General features: G+C 45.9%; 2 protein-coding genes and 1 long non-coding RNA gene across 6 annotated transcripts; all 3 read left to right on the forward strand.

The window, feature by feature from the left end:
- Window positions 1-2,325: 2,325 nt before the first annotated feature.
- On the forward strand, window positions 2,326-3,753 carry LOC125977398 (uncharacterized). Its single transcript, XR_007484620.1, has 2 exons — window positions 2,326-2,450; window positions 2,533-3,753. It is a non-coding gene; the product is annotated as an uncharacterized lncRNA (long non-coding RNA).
- A 6,168-nt stretch (window positions 3,754-9,921) lies between these two features.
- On the forward strand, window positions 9,922-12,944 carry LOC125977399 (potassium voltage-gated channel subfamily A member 3). The gene has a single exon (XM_049733841.2). The coding sequence runs from the start codon at window positions 10,147-10,149 to the stop codon at window positions 11,665-11,667; it is 1,521 nt and encodes a 506-aa protein (XP_049589798.1). The 5' UTR covers window positions 9,922-10,146; the 3' UTR covers window positions 11,668-12,944.
- Window positions 12,945-18,011: 5,067 nt separating this feature from the next.
- LOC125977371 (potassium voltage-gated channel subfamily A member 2) lies at window positions 18,012-21,212 on the forward strand. Of its 4 annotated transcripts, none has more exons than XM_049733790.2 (3): window positions 18,012-18,163; window positions 18,246-18,297; window positions 18,618-21,212. In XM_049733790.2, exon 3 carries the CDS (start codon window positions 19,105-19,107, stop codon window positions 20,599-20,601), a length of 1,497 nt encoding a protein of 498 aa, XP_049589747.1. In that variant the 5' UTR covers window positions 18,012-18,163; window positions 18,246-18,297; window positions 18,618-19,104; the 3' UTR covers window positions 20,602-21,212. The 4 variants fall into 4 exon arrangements, with proteins under 4 accessions (XP_049589747.1, XP_049589743.1, XP_049589745.1 ...); XM_049733786.2 differs by having other exon boundaries at window positions 19,000-21,212; XM_049733788.2 differs by having other exon boundaries at window positions 18,246-21,212.
- Window positions 21,213-22,074: the final 862 nt, after the last annotated feature.

Consider the following 22,074-nt stretch of genomic DNA (forward strand, 5'->3'; position numbering starts at 1 on the left):
AGGAGCATTGGGTGCATTTCACACGCCAGTGAGAGTAAATAAACGCCGGGGAGGCCCACTGTTGTGCAAAATCAGCAACAACAAAAAAACAAACAACCATCGTGGTAATCTGTTGATTGAAGTCATCTTGGACGTTGGATCACTTGTTTCAAAATAACCTCTCAATCATGCTGAAATTTTCAAAGCTCAGATCGTTCTTCTTATTTTTCCTTTTTCCCACCGTCCGACTCAAACGTGCACTTTTTACGAAGTTGCATGTAAAACGAGAAAAAGTACAGTCATTCCCAAAAGAATTCCTCACTGGAGATGATGGTGAGCAGATGTCTCACGTCTCACCTTGTGTGTGTCATTCAACCTGCAGACCAAGTTTTGCATTCCAACTTTACAGATTGAAATGGTCCTTTGAACATTTCCTTAATGATTAAGAGCGTTTATGGGATTTGGTTTCACGCCGTGCGGAATACCGCATGTGTTCGATCAGTGTCCTTTCCCCATCGCTCCAAGGTCACTCCAAGGTCAGCGTGGAGTCTGTGATTTATTTCTCAACAGCGAGACGTCGGCAGCGGAGAAATAAATGCGCCGCTTGTGTTCGCACTGATGTCAGCGGCCTCGCACATCTGGAGCCAAATGGAAGCATATGGATGCCAAATCTGCTTACCGCGTTACGCAGCGGGATTAGCGCCGCCATCGCCATCGCCCCTGCCGCTGCTTTGAATTAGGTGCTTGCGACGCTTTGTAAGACTCCTTCCTCTAAGCTGGAAACTTTAATGAGCCAAGGCACAAGATTTACAAGTGGAAATACAGTAAATCTCACGGCACACCGCAGTCTTCCTATTGGGTCTATGGAATATGAATGACTCGCGATGGAATATTTTCACACCCGATTGTTCCATTGATTCATCGAATAATCGATACAATGTTATTTGCATCAAAGTGTATTAGACCATTTTTTTTCTGCGCAAATATCTTATTTTGATTCATCACAAAAGATAAATCGGTCGGCTTTCACAAAAGACGTGAGAAATCAGACAATGATTACTTTTGAAAGCCTGGTATCAGAAGATTTAGAACATTTTTAATTGTTTTTTTCTTCACTTTTCTTTCCCTGTATTACTCCTCAGTCTCATTGCTTTTATTTTATTTCCTCCCTTTGAAATCAAGCATTAATTTGTGTCCTCTGCTTTCTTTGCTTGTCCTCTGTCCATCTCTTTTCCCACTTTTGCTTTCTTTCTTTCCTTCCTTCCGTTTCCCTTCTTCTGTTCCATATTCCTTTTCATTGCTCCTCCCTTCATTTCACTACCATTTCACTTGATGAAGACATCTATGAGTGTTTATAATGTCACAGTGGAGAAAGACTCCAAATAAATCAATAGATCTCCGCTTATATGTACATCGAGAGAAGACAAGTGGAAGCGATATTTGCTTCCTTCGGTTTATGATCAAGGTTCACTCCTAGTACTATTAACCTTCATAAATAAAGTACACAACTGTCTGTCATCATAATGCGAGTTCCATAAGCTGAGTTTTGTCAAGATTGCGAGCATCCCGCCGAGTGAGTTCCTCCGTCAACTGGTGCTTGAAACCTCTAGGTGGAGATGATAAGGGCCAGATGTGGATTTCAGACTCTCGTTTTACAAAACAGACAGCCTGATCGGTGGTGCCAAAGTAAGAATGAAGAGCGGATGAATTATTGAAGAGTGTGTTGGATGTCGCTTTCATAGTTCTTCGAATTCAACAGAGTGACCTGATGTGCTCAGACGTCATCCAAAGCGTGTGGCCTTTGAACTCCTCCCCCGCTTCCTAGCCCAGATCAAGCCCCAGGCAAGATAGACGTTATTAGGGGGAAACCTCCTCCTTGCATCAGGACAATGACCGTGTTGTGTAGGACATCACGTCTGCATTGGATCCAATTTCCCGTTGAGTAATAAGACTCCAAAATGGCAACATTTTAACGTCCAAAAGGCTTCTATAGAGAGAGTGTGTGTGTGCGTGTGTGTGGACCCCCCCTAAACTTGCAGAGCACTGTCCTTTCTGTCTCATCTCTCTGCAAAATATTCTGAGAAACATACAAGTGAGTTTTGATGTCTTCAATTCTATATCACGACATATTTAAAGATATAAAATGAGATTATTTGGACTTTATCTGATGCACTGTAGACATTAATGGATCAATAGTGTCCCATTGATTATGCAGTCTCCGATCGTCCCCGATCGTGTCATAGTTTTGTTCATGTGTCTGTGTGCTCGCCCCTCCCCTCCCTTCCTGTGTGTCCATGATCAGTGTGATTATTCCCACCTGCCTCTCTCTCGTTACCTGTCGTGTCTATAAGTCCTGTCTGCCCCTCACTTCCTGTCGGATCGTCTATGTCGTCACGTTTGCTGTCCTTGTGGTTCCTGTCTGGTTCGAGTCTGTTTCTGTTTGCCATCCCTGTCGGTCGGTCGGTCAGTCAGTCAGTCTGTCGTGTTTATTGGTTTGCCAGTTGTCATGTGTTTCTGTTGATGCCTCGTTCCACTTCCCTTTTCCCTCAACAGACCCTGGTCCAAGCTGCACTTGGTCATCCTGCTCCATACTCCACCCCTGAACGTGACACAACCTTCCTGGAGGGATTTTTATTTTCATTCTTATTATTCTAACCCTTTTATAACTCTTACCATTATTCATTGGCTCCTTTGTAGAAATGTTAATTAGCTGATATTGGCCCCAGCACGACAATGGAGATCGTGCACGTCCTCGTTCTGAAAAACGTCGACTAAGCATTTTTAGCTTTTAAAGAAAAATACTGCTCACTTGAAACCAATATGGTTGATGCACACAACATGAACTCCTTGCCATTGTGTTGCGGTCACAAGCTTGGATGCAATGGGGAAAAAAAGCATTAAATGCTGCAAATGTGGGGGCCAACAAAGCGGCTTTTCCTTATACAATGAAGCCACAAACCCACAAAGTGCCCCGTATATATTACACACAAGCTCATGTTGGGATTTTTCAGGACTAAGAAATGTTCTAATTTGCAAAACATTTAGCTAAGGAGAGGCTCAAAATATTAACAGCTCTCAGGTTCATGCAATCTCATTTCATTTCAATGCAAACTACAGTAACAAGCATCAGATAAATGACTGAAAAAAACCCAAATTGTTATTGTTCTTTTCAATCCAGCTAATGTGCCAGGCCGCATTAAAGTGTGCAAGTGAATTTAAATGCGAATTAAAAAAAAATCTATAAAATTGATACGGTAAAATGGACTTTAACAGCCAAATGTAAGAACATAATAAAGTGCATTGTGCATCGAGTGTGACCCTCACTCAGGACAATTTCATGAGACTAGGTGAGCACGTGATGGCCTCAATTCTAACACGTGCAATCCGGAAAAAGTTCAACCACAAAAAAAGTGGATCCCTGAACTTTTGATGTCATTTTCAATTAAGCGTGCTGTACATGTTTGGTTCCAGCAGGGTTGCTGCTCTGTGGGCTTCCAATTGAAACAAGATGGTTTCAAAAAAATACATTTAGTCAGGCTTAGGGAGGGCAGTTAAATCTCTCTACTGCCCCCCTGTGGATACATCCCACAACTCCTTTGCCATCAGTCATCAACCATTACCTCTTTCAACAAATCTCATTTCTTTATATTTTCATCCTTCACTGAAGTGATGTAAACTAAATGAATGAGTGCCAACAATAAGCAATTTCATTGATTTTTTTCCCCTCGTAATTAGGGATGAGAGAATCTTTAATAAAAAATCTCAACAAGTTCACTCATTGTGAGAGGCAAACAGCTATTTTCACCTATGCACTTTATTCTTCTCAGGAACCAGATTTCAAATAGAGTTCAATAACTTGCATGAGATTTTTTGACACGGAATTATTCCTTGCACACAGTTCACCACCACAACACCTCTTGTTTTGATGCCTTTAAAGTCTCGGAGGGACGAGTGACTGAGCAAGTACAGGTGAGGTGAGGTGGGGTGGGGTGGGGTGGGGTGGGGTGTCCAAGCGCTCATTAGATGCCAGAGCAAATGAGTCCTCGCTGGGACTGAGTCAGCGTGCCGGGCCAACAACAACAAGAGCAGATGTCGCCCGTCGGAAAGCTCAAAGTTGTCGACTAATGAGGCTTTCTTCAACGAGGCGTCGTAGCATATTGTCGGATGGATAAAAACGCAGGCCTCCAGGCAAAAAACGACTTTTTCTTTGTGACGTCTAGAATACGTTCTGGTTGCCGTGATTGCTGCGCAATTGTTCACTGGCTAGTCCCTTCAGCTTTATGTACGCTTATCCATGAGGTATCACAGCATAGTCAAGGAGTTTATATTTAGATAGCGTTGCGTTAACATCTCTTAGAACCAACACAAAGGTCATTTGTTGATTTGTTTGTTTAGTCTTTAAATTAATTCCCACTCGCTCAGGTGGGGTCCACACATAATGGCTGTCAAATGTTGCTCTTGTTTGAGGGCGTAAAAAACATCAATCCTCAATTCTGTGTGTGAAATGATTTAGAATTTTGATGACATTAAAGATTCAAATCTCAAGCGCTCCTCGAGTTTTGCGTCATACAGCTTGACGAGACAAAAACGCTCAAAACACGGCACGGCGTGTCCTGATTTTGTGCCCCTTTAGGGAAATCCCATATCCGGATAAAGGCTTCTTCCTCTTTGGCATCGCCGCCGTTGAGAGCGGAAACCCTCATTATGCCAATTAAATCTCCGCATCAACGCTGCCCGCCTGCTTGTTTGCCGTCACTGGGGTCTTTTCCCGCTCTGTCATCATCTCCACTGACCTGAATGGCCGGCCCATATTTCAATGTTGGGGTGCACAGTCATGGATACAGTGCAGTAAGTGCACCTTTAAGGCCCCTCATTTGGGATGAAACTAAAAAGTAAATCACAAGACTTTCCTTTGATGACACGCTGCTACACACAAACACACCTCATTAGCAGTCGTGTTGTTGTGTGCATGTGAGAAACTGTGTCTACATGAAAGCAAGTGGGTGAGCAGTCCGCCTGGATTTTCCTTTCCTTTCCTTTGGTGCCAAATGAAAGTCCAAAAAGTAGGATACGATGCTGCTTTGCATATGTTGCCACTCTGTATGTGTGTGTGTGTGCGGTACATATGTGCAACTGTCACACACAGCCGACCGTGAAATGTGTTCAACTGTTAATTTTGCAGGATGTTAGCTGAGGTGGCATCATCAGCCGAGGTCCCGCCATCCCGCACCATTAGCGCCGTTACCGTGGTTACTGTTAGTGTGCCGCGAAAAAGACTTTCACACCATCTGTTTGCGACAGCTTTCAAGTTGTTTTACGACAAGCTTTCTTTCTTTCTTTCTTTCTTTCTTTCTTTCTTTCTTTCTTTCTTTCTGTTGGAATAATTTTAAGTAAAGCTTTGGCCTGCCAGAGCTGGAGGCCTCGCCTTTACGAGTTTATCTTTTCCTTTTATCTCTTTGTTCCTTTTATGTGATAGGGATGTCTTTTGATCCCTGTCAGCCATTTGTACCTTTCCTGTCCTTATGTTGTCTGTGTGTTTTGGTTCCCGTAAAGAGTCCTTCACTAACAATGAGCAGGGCTTATTTGCATAGGTGAAATGTTCTTTGTTTGATTCACAGGAATGTCATTCCTTCTATTTAGATATAGGTTTGGTTCATAGATTGTAGTTTATCAGACCTGTTTTTCTTTGTTAAGGGATACATACAGTTAGAAGTAGTTGCATTAAAGTTATCCCATATTTACTCAATGTTTGTTTAAGGAACTGCATACCGGTTACCTCACGTTTGCTTAATGTGTGTTGAAATGTTTAGGACAAGTTACTTATTACTATTGTGTGTTAATTACCAAGTAGACAAAGTTAGCAAAGGTCTAGTTGCATTTGTTCCACAGCAAAGCGGCAATCAACGTGCGTCAGGACATTTGTTGACCTCGAGGACAGGTCAGCCAACTGTGAAGGAAGACAGCTGCGGACGGCCTCTGCGGGGGGTCAAGAGCCAACAGCGAAGTGCTAATTCACACCACACTACATTCTTTTGCTAATCAGCGTTGCTACAGACACAATCCCCCCTCCCTTTAGTGTAGCAACGCCTCTGTAACCAGGGAAACCATAACATTAAAAAGAGGGGCACGTGGAGTAAAGACTCAGAACTGATGGAGGTTGTAACTGAGATTGCTTGCTCTATCGTTCTCCTCGCGAGTGAACCTGTTCTGGTTGTCTTCTCCTCTTCATTCCAGTGAGTGATTTAATGTCTAATCGTATTTAGACCCAACACTTTCTTTCTTTCTTACTTTCTTTCTTTCTTTCTTTCTTTCTTTCTTTCTTTCTTTCTTTCTTTCTTTCTTTCTTTCTTTCTTTCTTTCTTTCTTTCTTTTGAGTCCAAGCTTGAGCAAACGTATGTGCGCTGTTTATTATTGCACCAACATTTTTTTTTTTTTTTTTTAAAGCGAGCCCTCCTTCACGCCACAATTGCCGTACGACGGCTTGTGCCTGCCACCTCGCCGTGCTGCGATTTGGCAGGCGACGGGGGTCAGCCCATCTGTTCCTTTGAAAGGCGCGCGCTTCACACACTTCCAAGTCGTGTCTCACGCTCACCAGAGGGATTCATTATCTGCGGAGAAGGAAATAAGGCAGCTTCCTGCATGTGAATATTACACCGCATGTGTCAATTTTAATCATATTGATTCCACCGAGTGAGCAAAAATTATTTGATTACAGTGGGACCTCCCAAAGTTAATTGACATCTGTCAACTTGCGAGTACTTCTAGAAAATGACTTTTTGAAATCATATTGAGTCTTTTCATTCCGGACAAGAAGCAAAATGTTCACCTTGGACCATGATGCTATCAGGGTAACGATTTGCAGAAAATAAACAATTCTCAGAGCAATTAAGTTTGGCTGGATGATTTCCCAGATGATCTCTCATTGCACATTAAGCGGTTGGAAATCACAGATGTGGTAGACATGAATGGAGCTGGAATGTCTAAAGATGAGTTGCCTTTACAAACACTTAAGTGCTAAAAGGTCAAACTTGCATCATATGTGGTATCTGGCCAATTTAGCAGCCCAGCGGCTTCCAGACTAATCAGAGGTAACGGCTCCCGTTTAACCTCGGCCCCGGCCGCGTAAAAATGCTTTTTGCGACCTTGGCCTTCACCTTGCCTCGCGGCAGCTCATGGTGGGAGCGTGTAACGATTCGGCTCTGGCATCCATGTATGAGCGCCCAATCGATGCCATTCTCTCTCTCTCAGTTTTATTGATTGTCCAGTCTGCCACAGCCACACTGGACGCGGCCAATAAATCCTTGCCCTTCGTTACTCAGAGCGAGCCGAGACTTGTCGCTTTTATAGACAATACAGGCTAAAGGCAAGACCCTTAAAAGGGTCATCTAACTTACTTATATTCGACAAGATAAGCTAAATAAACTAACTAAATGCCATGCTATTAAATAAATAACTTTGCTTAAAATCAATATAAAGATGTTTGCAAACACAACAATCCCAACGGCAACTCGCTCCGGAGGCATGTCGGCATGTAGTCGAGCAAATACTACTCTGAACTGTACTACATTTTTAACCAATCACAGTACAACTTGTGAGATGATTCCAGTTGTTAGATCATAATCAAGAGACTTTCCTCATATTCACACTTTTTAGTTCATGATGAATATTGTATATTATGAATATTGCATTGTTTGTCTGCTTTTGTATCGAATGTAATCCTCATGAAGTTAAAAATGCCAAGTTGTGATAAAGTGCCGACATAAGGTTTACGTCTTTAACTACATTTCTCATCTTGGATCTCATTCCATTGTGCAAGTGTAGCTCATGTTAAAAGCAGTGCACACCAATACTAACAAGTGTGCCCTAAAGCTCGCCATAGAGCATATATCAAGTCGGAGCGGGCCTCGGGATTTGTGGAAATAGTAAATAACCAGTCGGCGCTGGAGAGCGTGGGAATATACAGCCAGCGCTGGCCTAAAAGAGGCTGGATGGGAATCCTCTGGCTCTCTGGTCCCCCATGCATTCCATCTGATCCGAGCACCGCTCCTCCCTTGCCGTCCAAATGTCCCCAGACGACCATCAATCCTTTCAGTCCCCAGTGAAAACGGAATTTACTCGCCGTGCGGACTCAGAGCCCTGAGCCGCAACGCTGGTCCAGACGCTGTAAGATGCCATGTTTGAACCGAGCCTGACCTCAATAAAGTGGGAACAGATGACCAGCGGCCAGATAGGGTTGTTTTGCTGAGAAAAAAAAAAAATGCTTACCTTCCAGGGTCTTCTAAGCTTTTTATCTGGACATAAGTAGCCTCGCTTTCAAAGCGCACACACACACACACACACACACACTTGTATAGTGGAAGCCTACTCCACGTAATCCCGATATGTAACATCATTCATTTGCCAGTGGGAGCGCATCATACAAAGTCTCTAAGTCGACTTACTCCCGCACAAGCCAAAACGGAAGTTATGTAACATCTTCAACTCAAACTACGTTTCACTTTTGGGGGTTGACAGCAATAGTCTGTTTTTGGTTGCTGTGGAGACCAGCAAATTCTAACCAAAGTTCAAAATAAAGTTCCATGATAAGATAATAAAAAGAATGAAAATACAATAAAAAATATCATAACTATCAAATTCTGTTTTTATTTTTCAGCAACTCTACTAGAAAATGTAGCAGGACTGCACTGTGTGTTTATTTCTTGTTTTTTTTTTTTTTTTGCAACCACAGCAAAAGAGGTCAATAGGTTTTTGGTAGATCAGTGGTATCCCTTTAAGAGGATTTTCTTCATGTTGAGTGCGTTACCATATTTGGATAAGCTCAGCTTCTGCTTTCTTTCTTTCTTTCTCTCTTTCTCTCTCCAGGTTTTTAATGCGTCTCATTGAGAATGAGCCCCGCACAAAAGACGGGTCTGAATTCCATTTGGATTAATTACAGAGCGAGCGGCCCCATTCACTCTCACTGGGCCTGCCCTCCCCTCCCCTGCCCTCCCCTCCCCTCCCCTCCCCTCGCACACGTGTTGCTCACCACACACAATGTCATCCGCTTTTGATGAAGCTTGAAACGACGCGCTGACAAAGGCGCACACGCGGGACGCTTCTTCATGTTGATTTTGTTTGGAGGAAAATGGAAAATGCTGATTAGCTGCATGTGCTGGGTGGGGGAGATGTTTATGCACAGTGACTAATCTTAGCCCGTGTCTTTGTTTCTGTGTGCGCGTGCGTGCGACAACGTTGACAAGCGAGGTCGGGCTGCTGTTCAGCACCTCGGAGAGCAACGACAGCGCCTCAGTTGAGGCGACATCATTACAAGCAAGAAGCCATTGTGTTGTTTACATCCATCCATCTGCTTTAGGCCACCCTGACAGCCACTATCAATACCAATTTCTGCCAGGCCGGGGACTCACTGGAAGTACACTTGCATGCTACAATAGCATCACCCCAACCCAATTTGTTGGGTTGTTTTCATGTTTTGTACAAAAAAAGGTTTTGCACAAAGTTGGGCATGTTTGAACGCAGTTTTATCATTTGGACAACAGTTACAGACTACCGATGCCTTTCATTTGTTCTGTGCAGAATATGAATGTGATGAGGAGCGGGCGGTCGTGCGTGCGTTGGTGCGCGTGTCCCTGCGTGCGTGTTTTAATAATGAAAAATAGCCCTCTATAATTGCACTCGATAAAAACACGGAACATTAACAATTAAATAGAATGTAAAGAATTAAAAAGTTTGTCTTCATGGTTTAATGCTGCAGTTGCATTTCATTGTGCTGCTCCTCGTTTGTGCGCACCTTGTCATTCAGCGTGTCGAGTTAATTTCTCCGCGTGGATATGTGTGTATGAGTGAGTGAGGGAAAAAACAGAAAAACAGAGAGAGGGAGAAAGAGAGAGCGAGAGCAGGAGCAAGAGAGAAAGAGAGAGAGAGAGAGAGAGACGTGCGCACGGTTAGCGGGTGTCAACGCGTTTATGTTGGAGTGGGGGGAGTGGAGCCTGGAGGGGATCCTGCGTGCTGAAGCGAGCCCAGCGCGTCACTTGCGTGGACCCGCGCGCGCGGTGATGACTGACGGTGGTTTGGTGGGTGGCGCGACCTCAGCTCTCCGGGCTCTGTGGGAGAGGCGTGCCGCGTCCCACCATTCCGCCCCTCCTCCCTTCCTCCCTGCGGGCCACCCGCATGGACCGCCGGGACTCGGGTGTGATCCCGTCACCCGCGTCCTCCTCCGGGCGCCTGCAGCGGCTCACTCATGACGACGACGCCATGACTGTGGAGAACATGCCGGATCAGAGCCAAAACCTCCAGCACTTTGGCCAGTACGAGCTGGGCTGCTGCGAGCGCGTCGTCATCAACATCTCCGGTTTGCGCTTCGAGACCCAGCTGAAAACTTTCAACCAGTTTCCGGATACGCTGCTGGGCGACCCCCGCAAAAGGATGCGCTACTTTGACCCACTCCGGAATGAGTACTTCTTCGACCGAAACAGACCCAGCTTCGACGCCATCCTCTATTACTACCAGTCCGGTGGGCGCATACGGAGACCCGTCAACGTGCCAATTGACATCTTCTCCGAGGAAATTCGCTTCTACCAGCTCGGCGAGGACGCGATGGAAAAGTTCCGTGAGGATGAAGGCTTCATCGCGGAGGAGGAGCGCGTCCTGCCCAAGAGCGACTTTCAGAAGCAGATATGGCTGCTGTTCGAGTACCCGGAGAGCTCCGGTCCGGCGCGGGGCATCGCTATCGTGTCTGTTCTCGTCATCCTAATCTCCATCGTCATTTTCTGCATGGAAACTCTGCCGGAGTTCCGTGACGAGCGAGACCAATCCGCGCAGCTCTCCCGCAACTCCAGCACGAATAGCGACGCACCGAGTCCCTTCACCGATCCCTTTTTCGTCATCGAGACCCTGTGCATCATCTGGTTCTCCTTCGAACTCCTCGTGCGGTTCTTCTCGTGCCCCAGCAAGACTTCCTTCTCCAGGAACATCATGAACGTCATCGACGTGGTGGCCATCATCCCTTACTTTATCACGCTGGGCACCGAGCTGGCCGAAACGGAAAACAACGGGGGCCAGCAGGCCATGTCCCTCGCCATCCTCCGCGTCATCCGCCTGGTAAGGGTCTTCCGAATTTTCAAACTCTCGAGGCACTCCAAGGGGCTCCAGATCCTGGGGCAGACCCTTAAGGCCAGCATGAGAGAGCTGGGCTTGCTCATCTTCTTCCTCTTCATCGGAGTCATCCTCTTCTCCAGCGCCGTTTACTTCGCCGAGGCGGACGACCCCACGTCGAGCTTCAGTAGCATTCCGGACGCCTTCTGGTGGGCGGTGGTCACCATGACCACGGTGGGCTACGGCGACATGCATCCGGTGACCATCGGTGGCAAGATTGTGGGCTCACTGTGCGCCATCGCCGGCGTGCTGACCATCGCGTTACCCGTGCCCGTCATCGTGTCCAACTTCAACTACTTTTACCACCGCGAGACGGACGCCGACGAGCCGCCGCCGCCGCCACCGCCGCCGTGCACCCAGACTGCCAGCTGCGAGCTCCTGCCCGGCGCAGAGGTCCTCCAGCCGCGGGGGTCGTGCGCCTCTTCCACCACCCTCGGAAAGGGAGACTACGTCGGCGTGGTGGACGAGGGCGAAACACGGCCTCATTTCAACAGCCGCAAGTGCGTGAATATCACCAAGATGTTTACCGACGTCTGAAGTGGAAAAACAGTGACATCGTGACTTCTTTTGGAATTGTCATTTGTTATTGTGTTTTTATTGCTCATATCTATGGACAGCAAATGTCACTTTGTTATTTATTCAGTCATTCCTCACCGAAAATCCTCATAAAAAGTGGGTGAAATTTTGAAAGGAACCTAAAATGCACTGCAGCCTTTCCAGGTGTACTTACTTTGACCTGTAAAGTTCCGAATGCATATATCCAACTGTTCATTCTTATTAGAAAACCGACAGTTGTGCAAAAAGCAGCCTACAGAAATGCTCAAGCGTTCAACAAGTGCATTGGAAAGTATCTACCAGCATAAAGATTCACCCTCAAATTTCACTCAAAAGCTGAATTTTCTTAGCTTCACGTGAGCAGGTTGTTTAAAGAATAGTATTGTTCGCCCTAAGCTACAGTTTATAGTATTTATTTTATTGAGAAAATGCATATGAGTGGCTTGTTTAATGTATACTTATATATTTCCTTCATGGTGCCTACATATCAAGTGGTGTGTGCGTGTTTGTGTGTCTGTGTGCGTGCGTGGGGTGGGGGTGGGGTCATTAATATGTACATTCACAGGTCATTTGATTAGACACACCCTCACAGTCTGATAATAATAGAAAAACAATAATAATAATAATAATGCTCTGCTCACGTTGACAACCTGAAAATGGAGATGAAGCAGGGAGGCATTTTGCAGAACGATACGGTCATCTAGTGGCGTTCGATGGCTATTGCAAGATTTAGTGTGAAATTAAACGTGAATGGTTGGACGTCAACGAAAAAAATGGTTACATTTATAAAAGCAGAATCTTGGTACTGGATCATTTTAACCGAGGTATTTTGAACATCGTGTTTTTTAATTAAAGAGCCCACATATAAGTAAAATATTGAAATGTAATCAAATGTAAACAGTTGTCAGTAGATGACGGAGGAAAAAACCCCGCACCACAGGATAATCACTCAGGATCATTTTTAGACATCCAACTGATTGCAAGGTTGAGAAAAACTCCGATTTGTCTCGATTATCAGTTTATGTGTCCCAGCTTTATATATTGAATGGTGTCTACTATATACATCTAACTCAATGAGTCAAGCTTGAAATATGGTATTGTCAAGTGCGTAGAATTGTTTATAGACTTGTGGAGATTATAAATCAGGTATGCATTCATGCAATGTGGTGATTTTAATTTGAGTCTTTTTTCTAATGATTTCAATTCACAGTTGCCTATATGTAGTCCATTGTAAATAAAACGGAAATTGTTAGGTTTCACTCATTGACTCAATTGTTGCAAGTTTTGTCAATGACAACAATGTAGAGGTGAATTTTGGGTTAGGTGGCCAAGAGGAAATCCTTTCCCACAAATCTCGCCTAGCTCTTCCTGATGCAGTCTCCATGACAACGCCGGTTCCCCAGGCAACATCCTCTGATGTTTCCCCCGCCATTGTGTCATGGGGACTTCCCTTCCTTTGCATCCCAGCGAGGCCATTATGCTACAGAAAACACTACGTGCTCTACTTATCTCTTCACTTTACGGTTTAGAATGTTTACAATTTTATTTATTTATTGCTTGTGAATTCATTATATTGGAGTAGTTAAAGGTGTGCCAAACATACCATCCAGAGAACTGTGTCTAGGTGAAAAACAAACAATCGTTTTCTATTTAGTCCCACAAAAAAACACATGCTTAAATGATGCATTCACTTCCTTATTTAGGATGTTTACAACCTTTCTTTCAACTTTTCTCAACTCAACACTTACATCTAGTGGGTCAGCTGAGGTATTACAATTCATCTTTTATTTGCTTGACCAGTGCCTATTATTAACGGTCCCAATTGCGGGCTTGAAAAGAGAGGCGGAAAAAAAACGATATAAAAGCGCAAGTGGTGTATAGAATGTTAATATCCCCTTTAAATTAGCCAACGTATCTTTCACCCTTCTGCGTCCATACTGAAAATGAAAGACTTAGGCTGTTGCTTGAAAATGGCTCTGGACCTTCATCCAGCATGGCTGATCATGTCATAGGAGAAAAACATATGCATCACATCTGCTCTGATGCCATTTTGAAGCAGGTTAACAGTATTTAAAGAAATTGCTGACAGTATTTAAAGAAAGTGCTGACTTTTACATCTTATACCCACACACACACGCACACACACGATCGCTCTCTTTTTGCCGACTGGTCATCTTTGGCTGCATAAAACATGTTCTGTCTGGGCAGGTGCTGCACTTTTGGTGGAGTCAGTACAAACATTTTGTTCCCTTCATGTGCCCTTCAATGGACAGCATTTCATCATCTTTTCCTCCAAAGCACGGTGGCCGTTTTTGGAACACTCACTCATGTGAGACGTGCCTCTGCTGAGTGGAGAGTAGAATATCATGGCAAATATAAAAATCCACATAATGGGGAGAAAAATGCAGGGCGGACAAAAATCAGCCGCGCCGTTGTAGTTTGGATCCTCACATTTTGCCTTCCTTCCATTACCTGAGCCATGTAAGTGTCGTATGTATGACCTGGCTCTCTCACATGCTCTCAAGCAGGACTTGCTTTTGTCTGAGCGGAGGCCCGGAGCCCACGTCTCCGTAAAGACCACTGAACTTTATGAATGGCCCCCGGAGTGTGCAAATATGCACACTCCACAGAGCAGATGGACGGACTTGTGAATGGGCTCAACCCCGCTTCCCGAGTCATCGTTTTAGGGCATGTTCAGGAAATATCACGGGCAGAAGAGGAAGGACAAAACGCTAAGAGCTGTGAATAATTGCTCCAATTGAACACGCCGCTTTTACTTCCTTGGGTTTGTTACGAATGAGCTTCTAGTGAAGTTCAAGTGTGGCCCTGGGTGCCTGGCTATATTTGAGCAGAGTGAAAGTGCGACTTTTACATCATGTTGGTTGGTGGGTGGACACTTTTCAAGTGGGCACATCAGAAGGCACATAAGGGTTGGATGGGATTAATGGCTTTGGCATTCTTTTCAGTGGTGTCTGATCATTTAGGACATGATCATTTTGAGCTAGCGCTGTAAATTGAAGCTTTAAAGAATATTTATCTCCAAGCAAAAAGTCAGGTACTGCATCATCACAGTGACTCAGTGGCTGTAAATCCCTCATGTCCCACAATGTAGAGGACATCTCTGCTGCATGCAGCACACACTGCAGCACTTTCTCTTCCTGATTGTTTTTTTAAAATGCTAAATCATGGTTCTTCAATATTCAACCTCCACCAGCGTCATATTGAATCCTTCCTTGCTGTCACATGGACGGGAGTCTTATTTCAAATATGATCTTGCTGTAATATAACGCAGTGTTCCCAAAGGAAACACTTACCTTGACTTGAATTTCAGAGTACACACACACATTGACTCAGGGAACATAAGGGGATCCCTTCTTCAAGTGACACTGAGTCACTGGCCTCCTGAGTCATGCTCATTTCAAAATGCATTTTCTGAATAGTAATATTTTGTCCTTCCAGGCTGTTCAGCACAGCACGGGCTCCGAAAATGAACTCAAATGTTCTCCATCTTTCACTCCCTATTTTTGCAATTAGTGCATCCTAATTACTTTTTTTGTAGTGAATCAATCATGATTGATTGCATCGTGCAGCCAAATCTCTCGTTAAATAACAGCTATTCCGGAATGTTATTTGAAACTGTCACAGGACAGACAGGACAGCCAAATGCGTCACTGTACTGTCGTTTATTGTGATGGAGGGAAAGGGGGGAAGTGGATCACTGGTGCTGGAGCGGATGCGTCAGCGAAGCTGGCAAGGGCGATGCAGGATTGTGCAGAAGGTCGTACCTAGGCAGAGAACAAAGTAGGTAAAGCGTAGGCAAAAGCCATAGTCCAACAACGGGCAAAGGGTCAGGCCGGGCAGAAGTCATACAGGGGTCGACTTCGGCATCGTGTGTCACTTCGGGGAAGGCAGGCAACAGACAAGAAGGGACAACAATGTGAAAGGGAAGGGTTGGGTGTGCCGGGTTTATATAGAGCAGAAAAGGAGCTGGGAGCAGGTGTGGAAATGGCCAATCATTGTAATGCTGCCTGCCTGCCTGACGGGACGGGACAAGAGGGGAGATGCGCTGTCCATGGTACTGACCATGCCAATGCAAGGCACAAACAAACACCTGCGTGAAAATTATAATTTCATGCAATTTTAAGGGGCAAGAATATATTGAGAGATATACAGTACCTGACATTGTTGTTTGGGGAAATTTTATGTATCGAAAGTACTAGTTGTATTGATATTTGGTTTCGGTATGGAGAGTTCAGTACTCATATTGGTATTGGTCGGGGAAAAAAGTGGTATCGAAGATTCCTAATCCCTGTCACGACTCGTCCCCGATCGTGTCATCGTTTTGTTCGTGTGTCTGTGTGCTCGCCCCTCCCCTCCCTTCCCCTCCTGTGTGCCCATGATCAGTGTGATTATTCCCACCTGCCTCTCTCTCGTTACCTGTCGTGTCTATAAGTCCTGTCTGCCCCTCACTTCCTGTCGGATCGTCAATGTCGTCACGTTTGCCGTCCTTGTGGTTCCTGTCTGGTTCGAGTCTGTTTCTGTTTGCCATCCCTGTCGGTCAGTCTGTCATGTTATTAGTTTGCCAGTTCTCGCCTGTTTCCGTCAATGCCTCGTTCCACTTCCCTTTTCCCTCAATAAACCAAGCTGGTCCAAGCTGCACTTGGTCGTCCTGCTCCATACTCCACCCCCGAACGTGACAAATCCCTATTAATTAAAAGTTCTCTTCCTCTTGCCGCATATTTGGCATTAGTTTGTTGCTGGGCAGAATTCACATGCTTAATTATAACCCCCAGTACACCCCAAAATAACTTACAGCTTTCCTTTGAATGACATGTCTACATTATAGCGCCTCCTGTGTGTGTAGGCACCTCCATAGTACGTTGTATTAACTGTACGTGGTACATTTTGCAATACAAAGCCCAAATGCAGAGTGGACAGGTGTTCTTGTCTGACCCTGCTGGGCGCCCATCTGATAAGCCATTGGCCTCTCATCCCTACTTCTCCCCTACCCCCACCTTTCTCTTCATCTTTTCATATGTACCGAAAAAAAAGTCTCATCCAAAAACACTGTGGAGAGGATGTGAAACGTATTGCCATTGAGGGATGTAAGATGCCTACAGCGGAGGTGGGAGAACAACACGCTGGATGAGGATAAGACGGTTTTAGTATGAGAATAATTCCCAGATAAGGATTATGCGCACCAGGTTGCCTGTGTGTCGAGAAGCACAACATCAAAAGACTGAACATTTTAATCTTTATCCTCTTCACTCTGTAGATAAAAAGTTTTGACGGAAATAACCCAATTAATTCATTAATAAATCAATCAGAGTTCCCAGCCTGAATCTGCATGATTCGATGTTTACGCGGAAGGCACATTCAGGTGAACTAAGCCAAAACTTGAAACATGCCGAGCTAAACCCAAATTCCAACAAGGGCCATTTAAAAAAAATTCCGATTGTGCTCCGGATTAAAGAATGGAGTGGGCCTTACGTGGGTCCTATTTTGCCAATGCGTGATTCCGTGACATATCACAAGCTTCGCCATGTTTCAGGACAGCCGTCGTCAGCTGTGATGGGCGTTGGCAAAGCATGAAGAAGAGCGGTGCGAGAGCCTTCACATTTAATTAAAGACGGCCGGCTAACGTAAAGTGAGCTGGGCCCGGACAGAAGCCAACGCCAGCGCACCCTTGGCTCATAAATAATGGCTGCCGGCTAACCTGGAAAAGCCATTATAGAGACAGTGAGAGGAATCAGCGTGGGTCGCAGTCTTGATGGAGTCTGCCAGCATTAACCTTGGCAAAGACTCACAAATCAAGCAACAACACAACACCCCATATGCCCCTTCTCATATGTGGCAGGAATATCCCGCTGACCTTTCTCCTAAAGTCAAGTTCGGGCACGACGCTTCCGTCGCTGTTTTTCTGAATGTTGAGCGTACCGTACCGTGTGCTTGATCCATGCTGCTCTGACTGCTTAAAATAGCTTCAGCTCTATTTTTGTCACGTTTTGATCTATTATTAATGGATACAATGTTGCCAGGGAAGCTCCAATTACACGGATAGATACATATACACACACACTATATATACCTGGGTATGTATAGTATATACATATATACCTATGCATATATATATATATATAAAAATCTACTGCAGTCTTTCTTACTCTTCCTTTTGGTTGTCATTGTTTACCTTTTGCTCACCATTTGTATTGATTATTTTTTTTTTTGGTCCTCAGCTTACTTCTTCCCCCAGTCCATCAATTTAATTTCTTAACCCATCATCAGCCATCATCAAGAGTCGTTGAGGAAGAAGAGGAGGAGGAGGAGGAAGAGGAGGAGGAGGAGGGGGATGCGAGGACACACCCGCCCGCGCACCGTCGCCTTCGGCCAGTGCACACGGCAAGGATGCAGCAACAGCAACAGCAGCAGCAGCAGCAGTGGCGGCAGCAGGAGCAGAAGCAGAAGCAGTCAACATGAGGTTATCACCAGCTCTTCTGCAGTGGAGGTGCACTATGATGATGATGATTATCTGATTAAAAGCCTTTTTGATTCCACGACAGGAGAGCTAACAAACAGTAGCATCCGCAGGAGAGTCCACTACGATGTCTGCAGGTATGTATCATGCATGAATATTGACATTATTTTGCCGTGCATTTTTCAGTGAACGCCAGGCTCTCTTTAAAAATAATAGTGTTTGTCCTCCCACTCGTCACACATGGAGTGAAGAGAATACATTTTTCTTCTTGCCTTGGCTGCTGTTTCCTTCTGCTCTTCAATTATTCACGTGTGTTTTTGAATATTTCAAACACAGCTCTGCAGCTCCCCTTTAAAAAAAAAAAAAGTCATTTATTTGCTCTTTAGCGCAACCTGAATGAGAAGCAGCCGGTACCTTTTCTGTGTGTGTGTGTGCGTGTGTGTGTGTTTGACTGCAGTGATGTTGTCAGCAGGATGCTGCATGCGAGGCTCCTGGTGCTGGTCGCATTGTGATGTTCATGCATGGCTTCGTCGTGAGAAGAAGACAGGGTGAAAAAAGAAAAAAAAGAAAAAGCAGACGCTGGTGGTTTTACTTTGAAATTGTCCAATGCAGCAGATGGGGCGTCCTAGTTTACGAGGTGCTTCAATGCAGCGACTGTGCCTGCATTGAAGCAATTGACATGCAAGGCAAGGCAAGGCAAGGCAAGGCAAGGCAAGGCAAGGCACAGCCCGCCGTCGTATTAATTGCACTCGGGGAACTTCTTTTATAAAGGTGCACGTTGAGGAAGTATCGAGTGTTGATTGTCTCAAGTTTACCTGACCTACTTGTGCCACACGCAGTCCCGCCCTGAGAGACGCCCGGACCGTTCTCCGCACCCTAACGACGCACAAGCGCAGTCCCCCCCGAAAGGCGCAGTCCTCTCCCAGCCGCCTCTCGCCGCCACCATGACGGTCGCCACGGGCGACCCGTCCGACGAGGCGGCGGCGCACCCGGGCCACCCGCTGGACTACGACCCGGAGGCGGATCACGAGTGCTGCGAGCGGGTGGTGATCAACATCTCCGGGCTACGCTTCGAGACCCAGCTCAAGACCCTGTCGCAGTTCCCCGAGACGCTGCTCGGGGACCCCAAAAAGAGGATGCGCTACTTCGACCCGCTGCGCAACGAGTACTTTTTCGACCGGAACAGACCCAGCTTCGACGCCATCCTCTACTACTACCAGTCAGGCGGGCGGTTGAGAAGGCCGGTGAACGTCACGCTGGACATCTTCTCCGAGGAGATCCGCTTCTACGAGCTGGGCGACGAAGCCATCGAGATATTCCGCGAGGACGAAGGCTTCATCAAGGAGGAGGAGCGCCCGCTCCCTGACAACGAGTTTCAGAGACAAGTGTGGCTGCTTTTCGAGTACCCGGAGAGCTCGGGCCCAGCTCGGATTATCGCCATCATCTCCGTCATGGTCATCTTGATCTCCATCGTCAGTTTCTGCCTGGAGACCCTCCCCGTCTTCCGCAACGACGAGGGCGACATGCACAAGTCCCACGCTGAGATCTTTTCCCCCGAGACCAACACCACGGTCATCAGGTACACGTCGACCTACTTCACCGACCCCTTCTTCATCCTGGAAACGCTGTGCATCATCTGGTTCTCCTTTGAGTTTCTGGTGCGCTTCTTTGCCTGCCCCAGCAAAGCGGGCTTCTTTGGCAACCTCATGAACATCATTGACATCGTGGCCATCATCCCATATTTCATCACGCTGGGCACGGAGCTGGCAGACAGTCCGGATGACGGCCAAGCCGGACAGCAGGCCATGTCTTTGGCCATCCTCAGGGTGATCCGTCTGGTGCGAGTGTTCCGAATTTTCAAGCTCTCGCGCCACTCCAAGGGGCTTCAGATCCTGGGCCAGACCCTCAAAGCCAGCATGAGGGAGCTGGGACTGCTCATCTTCTTCCTCTTCATCGGCGTCATTCTCTTCTCGAGCGCGGTGTACTTTGCAGAGGCCGACGAGCGGCAGTCCCAATTTGAAAGCATCCCGGACGCCTTCTGGTGGGCTGTGGTCTCCATGACCACGGTGGGCTACGGCGACATGGTGCCCACCACCATCGGGGGCAAGATCGTGGGCTCCCTGTGTGCCATCGCCGGCGTGCTGACCATCGCTTTGCCGGTACCCGTCATCGTGTCCAACTTCAACTACTTCTACCACCGGGAGACGGAAGGAGAGGAGCAGGCGCAGTACCTCCAGGTCAACGTGCCCAAGAGCGAATCGGGCGAGGAGCTAAAGAAGAGTCGCAGCGGATCCACCATCAGCAAGTCGGACTACATGGAAATCCAGGAAGCGGTCAACAACAGCAACGAGGACTTCGGCCAGGAGAACCTCAAGACGGCCAACTGCACGCTAGCCAACACAAACTACGTCAACATCACCAAGATGCTTACAGACGTGTAGAGATGAAAAAACATCATATAACGGCAATAGAATTCAGGAATGAGATGCTTTTCACGCCACGCTTCATTCCTGCCTTTAATGCGGTCAAACCGAGCCAGATTTTCTTTTTTTTTTTTGCATTTGCATGGAGATTTTTAGAAGGAAGAAAAACTCAAACGTCACATCAATGCCAACCCAAAAAAAGCAATGAGGAAAAAAATAGCTTTTGAAAAGTTAAGAGCACACTGAAGTCACCTGATCCCTCACCGCCCAGTGTGCACTGCTTTGCTTAGACACGAGATATTTAGGCGTCAGCATAAATAGCAAAAAAAAACAAAAAACATGAGCCAGATATGTTTCTCACCGATGGTTTGGGCAATGATGAATGACAGCCATCAGCACCACATACGTATGCCTGTGCTGGGACACCTTAGTAGTCAGTATCTGATGAGTGACTGTGAATGGCCTTGACGCCTCGCTGCTCTTACGCAACGTGTTACTACGATGCAAACTCTGCTTTGCCCTCCATTCAGCTCAACTGGTCTTATAGCGCAGAGCAACTTGAATGTTTCTTCTCGGGCTCTTTTTCTTTTTTTACATAAACAACGTACATAGTAGCTGGTCAGTGGGTCCTCAGTCAAGCTGGGCATACGTTGCCAATTAAGTCCCATTCTCACCTGATTCCAAAACAGCAAGGCAAGATTTTTAATCAGGACATTTGTAGTCGTCCCGGTGCTATTGGCAACTTGCAAGAGTCTTGGGCTACGGCAGTCCGTTTGACGTGGCGAAAAAGAACCAAGAACAGGCTTTAATGTACCTGTGTTGCTTTTGTTGATTGTGTGTGCTAAAAATGCCTCGACAGTTTCGTCTGCCTTTTACGAGTCCCTGTCATCGCAGCCGCAAGTTATTTCCTTTCCATTATGTGCAATCCAAAAGTATGCTGGCCCGAAAGTGTTCAAAAGGTCACGTTGTACAGCACTTAAAATGAACTCTGTAACATTTTTCTCAAATGTCACAGTGTATGCCCGGCTTTCTTTTTTTTTTTCCCGTGAGGAAACACACCCAACCACAAAACCCTGACCCTTCCACCTCGACGCCTTTGCCAAGTTGCCGTGAAAAGCACATTGCGGACATTACTGAACTGCTTAGGATGCCGTCGTTAGCATAGAAACTTTTAAGAAGAATGGATGTAAAAAAAAAAAAAAAGTCTTTCTCAGTCTTGCATGACATCCACTTCATCTCTAGAAGCATGACTTTTGCCTTCAAGAAGAAGCTCACTGACTTTAGAGACAAAAAAATGTATTTCTAAATATAAACAAATATACGCATATAGACAGAATGCATATACAGTACACTTCACCAGAGACTTGTGATGCAGATTATTGCCATAATGAAGCTAACGTTTAATAGTGAGTGCCAAAGACACACACACACCATTTCCGATCATACCTCGGGGTGATATATTTAAAACGAGTTAATACCACAGAGGTTTCA

The sequence above is a fragment of the Syngnathus scovelli genome, chromosome 11 (genome assembly GCF_024217435.2).
Source record: "Syngnathus scovelli strain Florida chromosome 11, RoL_Ssco_1.2, whole genome shotgun sequence".
Lineage (NCBI taxonomy): Eukaryota > Metazoa > Chordata > Actinopteri > Syngnathiformes > Syngnathidae > Syngnathus > Syngnathus scovelli.